At 33.1% G+C, this 18,048-nt stretch overlaps 1 protein-coding gene across 1 annotated transcript in view; it reads left to right on the plus strand.

Annotated features, from left to right (window-relative positions):
* The window catches only part of RFX3 (regulatory factor X3), a 109,116-nt gene extending 91,666 nt beyond the window's left edge, over positions 1-17,450 (plus strand). The window contains exons 12-17 of the mRNA XM_041426919.1: positions 4,214-4,311; positions 4,583-4,732; positions 6,217-6,425; positions 7,387-7,540; positions 9,640-9,682; positions 10,609-17,450. Of these exons, the coding sequence (XP_041282853.1) occupies positions 4,214-4,311; positions 4,583-4,732; positions 6,217-6,425; positions 7,387-7,540; positions 9,640-9,682; positions 10,609-10,847 (893 nt within the window). The 3' untranslated portion in view covers positions 10,848-17,450. The remainder of the gene's footprint in view (positions 1-4,213; positions 4,312-4,582; positions 4,733-6,216; positions 6,426-7,386; positions 7,541-9,639; positions 9,683-10,608) is intronic.
* The last annotated feature ends 598 nt before the right edge of the window (positions 17,451-18,048 follow it).

Consider the following 18,048-nt stretch of genomic DNA (forward strand, 5'->3'; position numbering starts at 1 on the left):
GTGGTCTTTGTGATTCCATGTTTGGAGATGTGGTACTCTATCCCTAACAGCTGAAATCAATTCTATTAACTGTTAAGGCAATGAAAAATTCCTAGTCCAATTTATTACTCTAATCTACTGTTTTCCTGTCATACATCCTGCGTGAAATAGCGAGTGAATGTCCAATCATACCACCATTACCTGGAGGAGAGCTTTCTTTTCAAATTCAATTTTACTGGAATCTGTCATTGCTCTAGCAATGTATTTTTATGGCTATCTTTGGTAGGAAACAAATTCATGTGAAGAAAGTTTAAGTCCTTCATGAAGTATTTATTGTCTCACATATACTGTCCTAAATGTTATGCTGAAATCATGTTTGCAACCCACTAAAACCCTCATAATTCTTATGTATTATCTTTTTCCAATGGAAAAAACCCAGTATTTACTGTAAAAAGTTGGATTGGTTTTTTTTTTAATTCGGGCTGTAAGTAGTTTTGCAGGTAACAAAGCTATATTGTCATGCTCTGAACACCTCCTCTGCTATAGTGAGTCCAGCAGTAGTAAGCATTCAGTAAGAATATTTGGTGGTAGTGCCTTGCAAAAAAGTTGTATTGACTTCTTTCTTGCCAGTGGAATAAAATCAAGTTTTAGCATATTATGTATAATACCAAAAAAATTTAAACTAGAAATGTATAAAATATGAAGGTTTGCCATTTACAGTGCACATTTTACCTAGCAATTGACATAATTTGTGCATCTATATAACAGAATAAAGGAAAAAATGTTTTCTCAAATACATGCAATTATTGACAACTATTAGTTGTGTAAATTATTTTGCATTGGTTTATATTTAAGGTTTTACTTCTCTAATGACAATACCATTAGGTAGGATTTTAGAGTAATATAGTGTATCACAAACAATTGGGTAATAATAAAAATTCCCACAAATTTAATTATAACATTTAATAGGTTGAATGAAAATTCTCAGCTGCAAAAGCAAGTTAATTTCTGAATAAAAAGGTAGTGCAGACAGTTTTTCATCAAACCCGATCCTCTCCTTTTCAGTTGATTTTCCTACAAAGCCTGGCAGTCTCTAGAGAGATGTTTAAATGACATCATGCTGTCTTCCTGCCTTGCTTCATAAGATGCATTGGGCATTGCCAGTAGAGAATTTCAAGAAAATCAAGGCAAAATCAGTTACTATCAATAACTAGATGCATCATATCTTTTCCATGCTATTTCTTTCTTTCTAGAGTTAGCCGTTATATTTGAATAATTGATACCTACTGTGTTTGACATTCCTGTTTTGGGGATGGTTATCGGACTGTTGGGTTCAAACACATCCTCTGATACCAGGACAAATTCATCCCAAGGGACTTCTGCCTCCTTTTTGTGAATAGTCCAGTGGTTTTCTGCTCAGAATTGCACTCACTGAGCTACTTTGGAAGACAGCTAACATATTTTCTTACTTTGTCATTTAACTAAATGGCTTTTTAGCAGCTTTCCTTTACATGATGGGCCATCCAGGTTTCTTCTTCACTGTTAAACAGTTACAATCTTATGATTTTTTAAACTCCTGCTTTTGACAGTATTACAAGAGACTAAAATAATGAGTTAAGGTTGAATATAACAAAAATGCAGCTGGGTGAAGCAAACAAATTCATCATCTTTTGTGGGAAAATGGAAAGTTTGATGAACCCTGTGGAGGTGCTGGGACTATAAATGCTTCATTGAAGGCATATTTATGATTTTTTTGCATAAATGGGAAGATAGCAGCAGCTGCTGCTCAAAATAGGGAAGATATTAATTTGAAAGGGACTTGAAGAAAGCATAATTTTTTTCAAGAATTTTTTTTGTTGCTGAGATCTTTAGTGTTTTTTCTTTTTGACAAGTCTTGTTGTTGATACATATTACTGGACTAGAGAAAAAAAAGACTGTTGAGGAAAAAAATTGTTTTATTTTTAACCTCTATATTACGTTTATCAGCTGAAATATTTCGTACCCACAGAATGAGTGAGGAATTGCTGTGTATAAAACAACAAAATTCCATTTCCTAAGAAAGTGAAATGCTGTCCATTGGAGTAAGGAATAGAGATCATAATTATCTAGCCCCCTGTTATGTTTTAGAATGAACATTTTGCATCTTCACACATGGCAGAATGGAACGTAACAAATTTGCTTGTGAATTAGTTTCCATGATAGGTGGAGAATTTATGCAAAATACACTTCCATGCTTCCATATTACACAAATCCAGACAGACAAAAATTGAAGTACTGGAAAGACTGTAAAGCTCAGTTTTGTACAAGTCAGAGGTGTTTTGGTTCAGAAGTCAAGCTTTTTAGGTGTTTATGCAAATCCAACTTTCTGTAACTGTCATTGCCACATCCTTTAGTGTGTAACTAGGAACACTTAGTGATTTAGGCCATTTACTTTGAACCATGCTTGTCATACAAAGATTCTTTGAAAGGGTTCAGATGACCTTAAAAGTTCAAGGATGTAGGTACTTATGGTTTTGGTAATGGCTACATGTGTACTTAGGGATATGAGAAAAATTCTGTATTTAATATATCTCCAGAGGTTATTAGAAATTCATGATGGTTCTATACAATACTGATGCCTGATTAGCTACTTAGGCTATTTTTATTTCTTCACAACTTAGAATTCCTTTTAATTGTTCCTTTTTCTTTCTAGGTAAAGGCTTTTCTTAAGGCCTGAGCTGCTTTTCCATGTTTATTTTTAAAGGAGATCAGCATTACAGTGATGCATATAATTTTGTAACATACATATATATACTTGGGTAAAAAAGAGTAGTGAGAACACTAGAAGTGAAAAAGTGGTAATGTTTTTTTTTTAAATGTCTAAGTACTAATCATACGGTATTTACATTATTACTCCCATCTTGTCTGGTAGGTAAGAAAATGTGAGTGAATACATAGTCAATTAGTAAGGGCACAGAAATAATTTACAAAGCAACACAAGTGAGCTAGGGAATTGACTGGGTTGAAGAAAAAAGCTTGTTCTTCACATGTAAACCTTAAAGGAGAAAAAACCTGATAACGTAAGAGGGCTCAGCTAACATAGATACTTTATAAGTTCAAATTGTGGTCAGCTAAGCATCAAAAGGTGTGGTGAGTTATAAGAATTACCAATATGGATTCTACTGCTTATGACTGCAAGTTTGAAGACATGTGAAAAAGATATCACAAAAAATACAATTTCTCTTTTAGTAAATTTATGTTTCTGTTAGAAAACTTTATTTTAAAAAGATATTATTAAGAAAAGGTATTACTTCCTTAGGTATTTTCCTCTTCACTTTTGTGGTTGCATTCATTCTCTAGTAGTCTTCAGAAACCTTTAGGTTTTTTCTTTTCTCGCCTACTTTTTGCAGCAGTTTGAGTATGCTGCTGTTATGTCAATGTGCAAGGTTTAGGCATGGGAAAGCTGGGTTTCCATCACTCAGAAGATATGATTTTATTTTTTCCAGATATTATTCCTTGGGACAATACTTCCTGTCCTCCTCTTTTGAAAAATTAAAATTTCTGGGTTTTAGTAGTGCAGAGTACTATAGGGGCTTCTTCTCTCTAAATCTGTCAGCCATTCAACATTTCTGTGGGTGCTATAGAAAAGAAACAAAATGCACAGATTTCACAGTCATTTGAATAATTTCACTTTTTGTCAGTGAAACACACTCCTATATCTTGCTTATTGATGATATCCTTAAGGACTGGGTGTGAACAGAATTTATTCTTTAAAACTGTATTAAGCAGCACTATGACATAGTTTAATACTACTTTGGACTTATTTGAGGAAACTGCAGTATTCCTATAGGTGAATTTTTCCTCAGACTTTTGCTTTTTGAAAGAGGTGCCTAGATAAAATGGAAAGCTGAAAATTTGTGATGGAAAATTCCACCACAACTGCTGCAATTACTGTTGTTCTTGTATAGGAGAGCCCCCAACAATACTGCTAAGACACAAACTTCTTTGGAAGATTGTCTGGTGAAGAAGTCAGAACTGTTTATTGAACCAAAATAAAAATAATTATTACATTTTATTATTAATACATTATTGTGTAATCTTCATCTCAGTGAGGCATTTTGAACCTAGACTAGATTTGTCTAGTAAGTAAATGCAGCAGACCTGAAAGTTGTGTACAAGAGGTCTGAGGATGCAAAACATTTCAAGACACGTGCACTGCTTTCTTTTCATTGTGTTTTTATTCTCCAATGCACAGGTGCCTTGACCCAAGCCATTCGCAATTTTGCAAAAAGCCTTGAAGGTTGGCTTTCAAATGCCATGAACAATATTCCACAAAGGATGATACAAACCAAGGTAGATGAAACTTGAAGTACTATTCTTGTAGTGGCAAACCAAGTGGGCAATAGCATCTAAAAGGAGAAGCATTTTAATGTTAATGCTAAATTTCATGTTTAGCATCAAGCATCAAAAAAATGGCAGAGGGAACAATATTATTTGATCTGCTACATGGTATAATTAAAATATGAGGACTCATTAATATACACTATTAAAATGAAAGTCAAGACTCAATCTGTAGAATTAATCTATGGAACACCATATTTAAAAATAATAAATTTCTTCATAGGTTGCCGCTGTAAGTGCCTTTGCCCAGACTCTGCGAAGATACACATCTCTTAATCACCTGGCTCAAGCAGCTCGTGCTGTGCTTCAAAATACTTCTCAAATCAACCAGATGCTCAATGATCTCAACCGTGTTGATTTTGCCAATGTTCAGGTAAAATTTAGTTTTGAATAGCAGGGTTTTTTTAAGTTTCATTTTTTCTGTAATTTTGAACATTATTGTCAGGCATCATTCTATCAAGAAAGTCAAGTGCTAATATTTTGCTCCTTCATACATGTTGTGACTCAGTCCAAATGTGACAGCTTATGCTTTAGGAAAGTAAGAGCTCAGAACCATTACCTGTTTCTATTTACTGTCTTGAAATGCACATATTCTTCCAACTTCTATGCAAATGTAGAGCAAATACTTTCTTAGAATGGGTACCATGAATGATGTCCTACTAATAGCAAAAATGTTATTTTAGGATTAGAACACAATAGCATATCTTCTGAATGTCTCTTAAAGTTGTTAAATGCATAGCATTTTCAGTAGAGACTATTTCCATACATTAGTATTAAAGCCCCATACATTAGTATTTTTTTCTACATGCCTCTGCCTAATTTTACAAGATCTCCTGAAAAATGGATTAGATTAGTATGATTCGAACCTATAGAGTATAAATTCATGTTTTTTACTAAGCTTAATTTCTCTACATGTTTTTGCTTGTCCAAGGAAAAATACTTTGTCTTTTTGGCCAGTGAAGTGAAAGGTTTCAGATTCCTGGTAGTTCTCTGTTTCTCTTCGTTGTAAAAGAGTGTTTTAATGTACTTGTTAACACACTTAACAGGTCAAGAGTTCTTGACCAAAGATATAATATATTAAGTACAGTAATATGTTGACATGGATACAGAGTCTGTGAATGAGACCTTAACTTGGCACATGACAACTAAAATTTAAATGGAAATGGCTTGCAGTAAGTGAACTGTCGTTTTTTTCTCATTTTCTGAATTTAACAGTTCTGAATTTAAAAGTAAGTTAACTTTATTTAAACTGACTAAATTGCTGATTGCTGCATAGTGTGTTTCTCCACTTGGGTGCAGTTTATGTTGTCTTTAAGTGATGTGTAATCTGTTACTGCGTAGAGTCAGCAAACAATCCTTGTTTGCATACGAAGTTTCTTTTATAAGATGATGTAACAGGATTTGTCTTTAAACTTAACTTCTTCAGAACAAAATGAATGTTGCACTTGATTTCTGACTACTTCTTTTATTACTTTAGTCCCCTGCATTTGACTCTTCCTCCTGCTTGTCCTGCCTGAAATCCCAGAAAAAAATTATAAGATATTAGTACTTCAATAGAAAAATTACAAAAGTAGAAGCCTTTTTTCACAAATGAATGTGGGAAACAGGAAACTTTTTTGTTTACATTGTTTGTTCTAATTTCTTTATTTGATGTCTGTTCTTTCAGGCTATACTTTTCCCACCTATTTGCTTTCAACAAAATTACAATAGATGTAAAATAAAAACCACTTCTTAGTCTGTCTAGTAAGTGGGTCCAGTCTCTTTCATCCATTGAGCAGCTGAACCTTTGAGATACAATTACGTTGTGTGCTTTGGCTTATGTATTGTCAATTCAAGAGCTACCATGTGCTATAACAGGAGCAGGCTTCCTGGGTGTGCCAGTGTGATGACAACATGGTTCAGAGACTCGAAACAGATTTCAAGATGACTCTTCAACAGCAGAGCACTCTGGAGCAGTGGGCTGCCTGGCTTGATAATGTAATGATGCAAGCATTGAAACCGTATGAAGGAAGACCCAGCTTTCCTAAAGCAGCACGGCAATTTCTGTTAAAATGGTCTTTCTACAGGTAGTATTTAATAGATTTTAAAACATTCTAACTATTCTATGAATTATGCATTATAATTAAGCTGACAAATCTAATATCAAACAGTGGCTTGGTACAACATGAAAACCATGGGGTTTTTTTCAGAGGACTTCTGTTATTAACCTTGAACTCAGGGCTGTCAGTAACTGAACAGGGACCTAAATGACCCCAGTTTATTGTTTTAAAGGCCATCTGAAAATGAATGCAGGTGTAATTTTGTCCAGAGTTAGAAACATTTTATGAATTGTTTTGGTCAAAAAACTACACAGTTATTAAGTCACTGTTTTTAGTATTACTAAAACATTGTGGCATCAATGTTTATTAGATAAGAAAGGCAAAAGCTGGTTTAAATAAATTGAAAGAAAATTAAGACAAGCATTTCATGTTAGCTGCTTATTGAAACAGTTATCAGAGTAAACCTTGTTCTTTGAATATGACTGTAGTGATTGCTTGCTCAAGATATAAAGATATAATATGAACACACAATAAGTCTATTGTTTTTGAATTTTAAGTTCCAAAGCTTTTTAAATTCTGGAAATTAAAAGCGTTGCTGTGGAAAGATTGACACAACAGACATTATTTAAGCAATAGTTTCTTTAAAAACAAATAGTTTTCTTGCCATTTTAGTTGTTTATGTTTTCAACAGAGTCTCTTTCAAGTTAAGTTTTACACACGTTCAATTAGTGGCAGTTATGCATAGGTCAATACCAAAACTAAACCAGTCTGGGTATTTCCTATGTGGTGTTCAACAGTACGTTCTGAGAAAGGAGAGAAGCCAATGATTGCCCTTTCCCGGTCATCCCTTTAAATCAGATATTTGAGGATAATGTTACTTTTGAGAATATTGATTTTGAGGTGAAATGTCTGTCTACATGGATGATTGTTAAAATGGCTGTGACATACAATACATAAACATATATATATATTTTTTATTTTTGAATAGCTCAATGGTGATTCGGGATTTAACCTTGCGCAGTGCTGCTAGCTTTGGCTCTTTTCATCTGATCCGCTTGCTTTACGATGAATACATGTTTTACTTAGTAGAACATCGTGTTGCTCAGGCAACAGGAGAGACACCTATTGCAGTTATGGGAGAGGTAAGATAATATGTAAGAGACTAGCTTGATAGATTTAGTGATGAATTGGAGAAAATGTTTTTGCACATTTTTAAGTGTGTATATAGAATGGTCGGATGTTCTACAGTATTACAATAGATGAGTTACAAATATATACAGTGGTTTCAAACTTGTTTCACTAGTTCATTGTAAGAGTATTAAAATAACACTGAATTTTTAAAATCAGTTATTTCTAAATGAACTTACTGTTTTACAAATCTGCACACAGATTCCTATGCATAGTTTGAAAAATGTTGATCAACCTGCATCTATTTTCCACTTTTTGAGACCTAAATATTTTATGTGAAAATAAAAAAGAGCATAGTAATAGGAAAATGTTACTTCTGTGGATCTATTTACGTTCATTTGCATGCATAATTCCCACACAAAATCTATACCCTCTTTGACATAAGAAGGCTGGTTTACATGCAGAATTTTGGCTTGTACAGACCTGTTCACATACCAGTGCAGATATACATAAAGGTTTGCAACACATTTTATTGTCATACAGTTGTTTCAAAGGCTACTGGCTTATAAAAGAAGATCCAGAGTCTCAAAGCACAACTGTTTTTTTGTACTCAGCTATGGCATCTGCAAGCAAAATTTCTCTTATCCCTCTTCTTTTCAGTAGTTCATCTGACCTTTTATTTTGAGTGAGACAGTAAGGAAAGCATGAACTGTTCCCAAAGAATAGTGCTTCAAAGGTGCTGGAAAATGGATATATTTGAAAATATGTTAAATTGTTAATAGGAGATTTCTTACATTTTTACATTTGCAAGTCACTCTATCATGTTCTGTGTTACCTATAAATTGCAGGTAATTTTGCTAGTTGAGTTGTCATTCTTCCCACAAGATATAAAAATAGGTTTATTAAATATTATAAAGAAATAGTATACTTTCAAGAGAAGTTGGAAAGTGTCTCAGCTTGCTTTGTCAAATTATTTTATATCATATGTCATGACATGTTTCAGAAAAATTAAATAATTTTTCTGCTTAGTAGAAAGACCTACCATCAGTATAAGATGCTCTTACGTTTCTTGCCTTATATTTGCAGAAAGTACTACACAAGTATACAGTTACTACACTCTTGTTGTCTCAGCAGAGTTTATATGATTGAGACATAAATGTAGCATAGGGCCATCTAAAAAGTTTACAAGAGTGAATACGGAAATGCTGTGAGGGAGTAATTGCAAAATTTTTGGAGATGACTGGCAGAATAGAAGTAATACATGAAATGCATGTCTTCTTATGTTTCTGTATATTCAATGGCTGAAATAAAATGAGGAACATTATAGTCCAACAAGCACTGTAAAACAGTATAAACTGGTTGCAGCTGAGAAAAGGATTCTCATACTTCTCCCTTCCTATTCTTCCACCCTTGGACACAGGTATCGGCAAAATTCTTCTGGAAAAGACTGGTATAATCATTTATGGCTAGAAATGTATCTATCTAAACAATGTGCCTTTCATTTAATATCCATTGGTGGCATTTTACTCTTCCAAATTTCACACAAGAGAAATGGAGGAAGGAAAGGGAAGAAGGTTTCTAACTTCCATGCAGCTTCTTTTAAAAGCTCTGGATTTTGATGTAAATCAGTTAACAGGTTATAAACCCTTTCTCAGCAGTGCCTTTCATCTGCCTTACAGGTAGATAAATAATACTGACGTACTTCATTTTTGTTCCAGCACAACTAATATGGTGCCTGGGAAAATTTAAAGAGAATTTTTTGTTCAAATATTGGCAGTTCAGAATGAATATCCATTATGTGGCTTTATAAGACACAGAAATGGCTCACTTCAAACAACTGAATCTGTTTTAAAGATTGCCCTGAGAAGGCAATCTTTAAAAAAGGTTGTACTTCTCCGTTCTAATTTTTGAGGGTTTACTTAGTGATAATTGTCTTAATAAGCACAAGACTGAAATGGAATGGGAATTGTTCTGCTATGGATATGGCTGCAGCTAAGACCATGCATTTGAATGAATGCATCAAACCAGTAGAGCACAGATTTCTGCATCACAGATATCCTAAGTCCACATTTGCGTAAGACTGTGTCCATTTTTTTAATTGTTTATTTTGCAGTTTGGTGATTTAAATGCTGTGTCCCCTGGAAATATGGATAAAGGTAAGCATTTTAGTGTCTCCAGGGTATAATTCTGTTTAAAGCTAATGTGAGTCTGAGCAAAATAAATCCTTATGTTTTAAAAACACAAGGATTTAAAACACAGTCAAACAGAATTTACAGCTGTATCATCCTTTAAAGTGCATGTATATGCTGTATAGATACATTGATATAATACAATAGCTCTGTATGTAATATGCCATATGTAATAATGACTGGAATATTGTAGGTTTGTTTTACAGTAAGAATATTTTGAAGATGTTTATTATCGTCATAAAGAAATGACAATTGGAAAACTCCAATTTTAATGCAAATTTTGTTATATCTAATAGGATGCAGTAGGGTAACAGCTATGGAAAGAAAGGCAAGAGTATGCTTATGGATATTTAACTGAATGTTTTGCTAAGTTAAGAGGCAGAATTGCATGCAAGTAAGCAGGGAGAAATTAGTTCCTTAAATTCTCATCATGCCATATTTTGACATGCATTCTTATACTGACTGCTTGAGTGATTTGGGGTGATTTGACTTCAGAACTCAACTAGTGAATATAAGAATGTTTGTCAAAATCTGGGGTCAAGTGACCACAGCTCTCTTCGCCTCACTTTCCCTACCTGTCCCTAAAAGTAACAATTCCTGTTCATCATGTTTAGGAAACGAGACATTTTCCAATATGAAGTTAACATTGTTTGTTAGACCTTTTGAGATTGCAGGCTTTTTTCCCACATCAAAATGTGTAGCTCAAGTGATGGAACCTGAATCTGTTTATCTATTTGAGATAACAGTTGACTTCTTTCCCATTAAAATTTTAATTTTCAGTTTATGCTTTATCAGATTGCTCCCCTGTATTTCAACTATTACTTACAAAACAAAGAGCCTTGTATTAGAAACTTCTTGCTTTGTGGTAGTTACATGCTGGTTTGTTTGTGCAGATGAGGGCAGCGAAGTTGAAAGTGAAATAGATGAAGAGCTGGATGAAAGTGGAGAGCCACAAGCTAAGAGGGAGAAAACTGAGCTAAACCAGGCATTCCAGGTGGGCTGCATGCAGCCAGTGCTTGAGAGTGGAGTACAGCAGAACCTCCTGAACCCAATTCATAATGAGCACATTGTTGCAACTACTCAGACTATCAGACAATGCAGTGCTACTGGAAATACATATACTGCAGTCTAATGTGAAACTTGCCTGGCCTCCGACACGCCCCATTGCATTAGCTGTTTAGGTTTAATATGAAAAAGAAAAAAAAAAGATAATAAGTCTGAAGGTTGACTGTTGTCAAATGTAACTGTTCTGATCATTATTTTGTTGGAGTTGTTAAATGGAATGGGTGTACGTATTTTGCCAGGTCAGTTTAGAAACAAAAAAATTTTTGTAAACGAAATCATTTTGCTTTGGCCACTCAATATGAAGAGGTTTCTTTGTATCAAATGCAAGGAAGATTTTTGCGAAGTTTAATGTTAATGTTTTGTCCTCTTATAATAATTTAATTTTTTTCATAGTTTTAAAAATATTTTAATGTTAATTATTAGTTATTATGCTGATTTCATATAGATAGGTTTTTAATTAGATGCACTTCTGTGAAATATCAAAAGAACTATTTTCTTTGATTTACACTGGAGGCATACTTGTTTGACAGCAGATGTATCAAATTTGTTATAAAAGGTGCTTTTCATCGTACTACGAGAAGACACTATTTTGATAAAATTGTGAGTATTCAGGGGGATTTTTTTGTAATAATGCTGGAGGGTTGAGAAGATCTCCTAGTTTCTTCCTGTGAGGAAGAAGCTGTTTAAAAGACAGAATTGTATCAGAATGTGGTAATCTGTATGGCATAAATGTACCTAATTATCTGAACATGATGTAAACAATGCAAGCTTCATTTAAAATCAACAGTTTCAGATATTATTTGCATACCAGTTCCTCTCTTTTGAAGACTACTGATTCTATATGTGAGGCCACTGAACAGATGCTTTTGATTGTTCAGTGGCACTGTAGTTGTTAGAAACTGAAGCTAAAAAAGAAGTGACTTGATTGTTGTTAATTTTAAGTGTATGTGCTACTTATGCTGAACTGGACATACAGGAAAACATTCCATTTGGATGACTTTCTTCTATTCCAGGTCTTTTCCTACTAGTGGTTCAGTCTGCTGCTCTTAGAAAAGATGATTTATAGAATGCAAGGAATGTAGCAACCTGCATCATTCTCCTTTCAAAAACATTTCCTTGTTGTTAAAGTGGATTTAAATTTTTACAAAAATTAGACAAGGCAGTGTAACTGGCACACCTCACTTGTACCTATTCCCAATTGTGTAGAATTTGAATAGGTGGCTAGATGGACCATTGCCATTTAAGAATGTACATCAGGGATCATTGTACCTCGGCTATTACATGGTGCCTTAAACAGAACTGAAGCTAAGACTTAGTACTTTTTGTTATTCTTAACTCTTAAATTAATTCAACAAGGTGTGCCTGTCATTTTCAGATTCCCTAAGAAGTAAGGACAGGTTACACAGCCTTCAAAAGAATAAAAGGATTTTTTATTATTAAATAATTTTAATATCCCTCTTAGAATGACAATAGACCTATTTTTTCTCGTTTCTAGCTGGATTTCACTTTAATAGAAATAAAATTTGCTTGGGAATTTGGAAAGCAAAACTAGCTTTAATACCAACTTCAAATGTCAAAATAGATTGACCATAGTCCCAAGCATGATTATATATTTTCTAAACCCTTGCCTACTTTTAATTTTAAAAACGAAAAAGAAATAAATGAGCAGGTACATAATGCAGTGCATGTTTTCAATTTCTATATTTTGTGGTGTATCAGCCAGATATTACATTTTAATGGTTAAATAATATCAGTTATAGAGACCATATTAATTGACATTAAAGAACTCAAGTTTTTCTTCACAAAGATTTCATTATGCAGACACACGAATTTGCTACACTAAAGTAGTGTAATTAAATTTTAAAAAATCCAAAAAGTGAATGAGAACACAAAAAGATCAACTTTACAGGAAAGACTGTGTAAAAAACATAGGATTATTTTATTCCGGTTTATCTAGTGTGTCTGGAAATGACTTTAAAGTCATATATACCAAATGGGAGAAGAGCATGTAAAATGGAAGTGTATTTATAGCAAACACGTTTGTTGCTAGAGTTTACATATGCTCCAAATACAGCTGCACATAAACTAAAATGTCCTAACACTATTGGTGCACAAAAAAAAAAAAATTAACTCCTTTGCAGAATTGTGAACCCATCCAGCTCATTCTGTGTAGGCATAATTCCTACTAATGTCAGTAGATGGCTTTTGCCTCAGTAAAAAGTAAAAGTGACATTTATATTCATTATTTCTAAACTCATAAATGCACTGAATCTCATTATAGATTTTGTTGTCACATATATCGCTCAGTGTGTCCTGATTTTTCCTTAGAAATCAGCACATCTGTACCCTTCACCAAAAATGCTAAAACTAAGCTGTGATAAATATTTACTCCCCTTCATTGTGCATTATAAGATGTTTACAAGTAAAATAAAGTGAAATAATTCAACTTTTTTTTCATTTTCAGCTTTTTTTTAATACTGTAGTACTTGTTTTAATTTTTGTGTTCGTGTTTTCTTATTCTTTCTTGGTTTAATGTTGAACTTGTTGTTGCTGAGAAAAGAGTATAATTGTAAAAGGTAAATCTAGATTGCTAAATATGGTGGGACTTGATTATCTTTCATTGTTTAGCTTTCCACTCCACTCAGTTGTTAAATGTCATAAAGTGAAAAACAAAAATCTGAGTACAAAAAATTGAATGTGTTTCATAGCTTCTAAAAATCATGAATTATGAAGACAAATTGAACTTTCATAGGTTCAGAAAACTGACTGGAGTCTGTATTCTTACTCTTAAATTCTAAAGATTTTACCAGGCTTTTTTCAGAGCAACTATCTTACTGTATTGTAAACTTACAGATTTGGGGGTATTTTGTTTTGTTCTTACTGAAATTTCAATCAAATGCTTAGATAAAACATTTTGCACACTCTTGCTGTTTAATAGCTGGGTTTTAGTACTTGTTGAAGAAGAGAGATACGAATACCTCAGTGTGTATTCTGTAATGTGTAGCGTGCGGCTGCATTGCCACACCAGCTCTGAAGTCTGTTGTCAATGCTATGGAGAGGTGTAGCGTGTGTCCACAGGGTAGACATTATGAGAGTTGACATGATTTATGTGTTTTATCTAATCTTGAAATGGAATACAGATTAATTATTTTAGAGGCATTTCCCCCATTAGCACAAAATAGCACAGTGAACAGTGTGGGGGAAGAGGTCTTGTTGAACTACCTTTTCAAAGCACAGGGCCCAATTTTCAAAAGTTTTATATATATTAAAGTGTTTTGTTACATTTTCATCTTTCTTGTGGTAAATCAGTTTTAAAACTTTTTTTTTTTACTTTTTTCAGGTGGTTTTTTTTTTTTTTTTTTTGCTTGTACTGTAGTATGCTCAAAGCACCTTCATTTTTTAAAATTTCCGTAAAAATTTGGAAAATAGATGTTAAATTATTTGCCTATAAAATGGTGATTTTAAGGGCATTATTGCCTTTAGTTCAAAAAAAATAGGAAAATGAAGTTCTGTCATTCAGGAATGCATAGGTCTGTATATAAACTTAATTTAAAGCAAGGTATTTTTAAATATCTGAAACACTTTTTGTTTTCTCTTGTTTACCCTAGGAGAAATGATCTGATATCTTTATCATTCTCACCAATTGACATCTGCACTGTTTAGGAAAAAATCCATGTTAGAGATGCACTGCAATCCAATTTAATCCAGAATGCTTTTACAAAACAAAAACAACAACTGAGAGCCATAAATGTGCTGACAAAAAAATCCAAATTTATTAGTAATATAAGTATACAACAATTTCAGAGTTTAAAATACAAATCTGCGAGAACAAGATGAATTTCTGAAAATTGGGCCCTTGTCACACTAACAGGACATGCTCTTTGTATACGGTTTAAAGCAAATTGGTACATGGAATTCTAGTATCTCTGCTAATTTGATTGGTGATTTAACACTGACAATAAAAACTGGAATAGAAGCATAAACACACAGTGCTTAGTTCTAGTTCTAACTAGGAAATTAATTTGATATAATGCCTTGCATTAACCCTTTGAGCATTGTAAGTAACATGATGGGAACAAAGATTTTTAGATAATTTAACTAGTCCACTGAGCATATACTTTGAAATAGCTTATAGTGTTGTAAATGTTTTTTTACTTATGTCTAAAGTAAATACTTGCATTACTTGCATACAATATGGGGATGTTTTTTTATTAATAGGGGCCTCAGTAGATGTAGGCAAAATATTCATTGCCATTTATATGTACTGTGTAATATAAAACAGTACTTCAGCTCCCTGGTTTTCATAACTGCATATATATACAAAGAAAATCAAACATGATTCTACAGATAGGAAGTTGTCTACTTTAAGATTCCTTTAGAAGATAAAGGTTTAGAAAATATATTCAGCTATTTTGAAAATTTCCTGAGATAGATTAGTATTGGAATACTCTGGTACTGTAAAAGAGAAATCTTTAGGATTAAAAGAAGGTTTAGTAATAATAAATTTTGCAGAATATTTGATGTGTTTGCATTGAAATTTTTGGCAGTGTTTGTGAGAAACAGGAACAAAAAGTGCACAATTATGTTAATATTCCTTTTAAAACTCAGTCACTGCAATAATGACTAGCTAGAACATTAAGGTATTTTATTAAATTTCACATACAAGGGTACAGTTTGGATGGCCCTTATTGAATGTCAGAATTTTAAAAGCAACCCAGAAACTGCACGAGCAAATAATTTTAAAAGTCCCTTTGTTCTTAAAATTACTGCTTACAGGAACAAGGGAACAAGTGTAGCAGCAAGTAAATATTCTTTTAACTTAAAGATACTGATGCCACCTTACTAAGTGAGAATACAGTACATTTTCTACTGGTTTCTTGCAATATCAGTCAGCAAACACTAAAGCAGCTGTACTTATTTAAGTCTAGCTGAGGGCAAAGAAAAAGAGTATCATTTAAAGTTATTTAAGGGAATTACGTCAGTAGTATAGTGCAAGTAAGTTGTAAACATTTTTAGTCAGTTAATGCAAATTAATGCATAATTAATTAACATAAATGCAATACTCAAAGGGTTTTAATTTACCAACTTTTTTTATTCATAATTTACTGTAAATGCTTCTGAGTTTGCATGCCTTGATCATTGCTGCTAGTGATTTTATGTGCCAGTAGACCTGAGTTTAATTTACCAGTTTAACTAAGAAATAGTAAAAGCCACTTACAAAGTGACTGCCTAGTGTTTGAAGTAAAATATGCCTTAGTTTGAAAACTATCATTTAACTCTTGTTTTATTCTGATTTTGTTCTTTTCCTGTTGAAAAAATAAATTGGCATTTTGGGATTGGAAGCCCTGAGTAGTTAAATATTTGGTAAGAATTGTTCTTGGAGATTGCTCATTAAGGCTGAAATTCAGTGTAGAAAACAAGGCCCAGAAAAAGCGAATGGGCATCAAATGAGCCTCACTTAACACTAATTCAGGAAGATGTTCTTTGTATGTTCTTAAGCACTTTCTCGGTTATGGTGCAAACATCTTACAGGAATTTTCAGTTCTAGATTCATTTTACTCTGAAATAATAAATGTCTTTTTAGGACTTCAGAGGAGCAACCTTGAATGGATTGCGTTTTAACAGGAACTCAGTTCAATTCTTTTTGACTCACTGATACCAGCAAAAGCTTTTTACACAAAGAATATTTAATGGGTTCTCCAAATAAAGTTTCCTTCCATACAATATTAAAGTGACTGCCTTGTATTTAAACATTAAATACCCATCTTAAAGTAACCCAGTTAAGCAACTTAAAATATGTTGGGAAGATATCACTTTTGTACCAAAGCAAGTTGCCCATTTCCACTCATACCCACTGAAAATTTGGATTTACAGTTTATAACCAATGAGGCTGTTAAAGAAACTTCGAGTGCCTTTCAAAAACTTGGAAAATTGTGCCTGAGGTGGTAAACTTTAATTAGGTTAATTCTAGAGCTACCAATCAGTAATTTTGTCATCACTCAGGGCTTTCTTACCTTCTAGGAAACTTCCCTTGTTGCATTTATTTTATACTGTATTTTTTTTAAGTGCCATCATTTAAATTTCACTTAGTAAGTGGCAGATTACATTATCCAGTCCCACAGCACAGAAACATCATAACACTAGGACATATTCAAATTCTTTTTTTCCAGTTGACTGAATATATTATGTAAATGAGGTAAGCAACTTTTTGTAGATTGTATGTGTGAGATAATGTAATGTTCTTTTCCAGTTTTTGGGCTACAGTTGAATATACTTTTTAATTATTTAAAGAAGACATCTTTACAGAATAACGTGATGGTTTTTTTTGTATAATGTATTTGATTTTGTAAATACGTATTTCCTGATGTGATTTTTGTGACAAATGCTAAATCTTTTAGTATATAATGTCCTCTCAAAACTGGCAGGAGCTAAATAATAGTTTGTTGGCAATTTGTATTGTGTACTGTACAATAACTGGGGACCTTTTATAATTATAAAAATATATATTAACTTTTAGTGTGTTGTATAAAAAAAATGACTGGAACATACTAAAGACAGTAGGATTTTTCTGAATATTTCAGACTTGAACTCAGGCTAGCTTTCTTGTGTTTTTCAAAACAAAATTGTGTCTTGTCTTTTAAAATCAATAAATTTGTTTTCTTGTTACAAACATATCTGAATGGCTTCAGTTCTTCCATAGCTGTTTTGGACTGTTGTACTGTTGATTTTGAGAGAAAAATTATTGCACTTACACCTTTGAAATAAGACCACTTTTTTTTTTTTAATTTAACAACAACAGAAATAAGTAACAAATGTGTCTCAGATGGCAAAAAACCCAAGTATTTTGAATCACAGAACTGCTAGGGTTGGAAGGATCCTCTGAAGATCATCTAATCCAGCCCACCCTGCCAAGGCAGGATCACCTAGGAAGTGTTGGTTCAACTCAGTTGTTGTCATAATCCCAGTAAATAGAGACTGTAATGTACTTATTCCTTTCAGTGTTAACAGAATTTCCCATTACAGATTTATGTAGTTAACAGCTAACAGTGAGAGGCATGCAGATTCTGGCCTCCAGGAATTAGTGGTGTCAGTTTGGTACCAGCAGAACCCACTTCTGCAATTTTGGCTGTAAATATTCTGCAATATGGTAACGTGTTAGATGTTTTGACAGTTTCACAAAACATAGTTGAAAGCCTAATCTCACCGGTTCATATATTCCATGAGTCTCAAGTATGTGTTGCAGGCACCACATATATTTCATATTATAT

The sequence above is a fragment of the Onychostruthus taczanowskii genome, unplaced genomic scaffold (assembly GCF_017590055.1).
Source record: "Onychostruthus taczanowskii isolate IOZ18803 unplaced genomic scaffold, ASM1759005v1 scaffold96, whole genome shotgun sequence".
Classification (NCBI taxonomy): Eukaryota; Metazoa; Chordata; class Aves; order Passeriformes; family Passeridae; genus Onychostruthus; species Onychostruthus taczanowskii.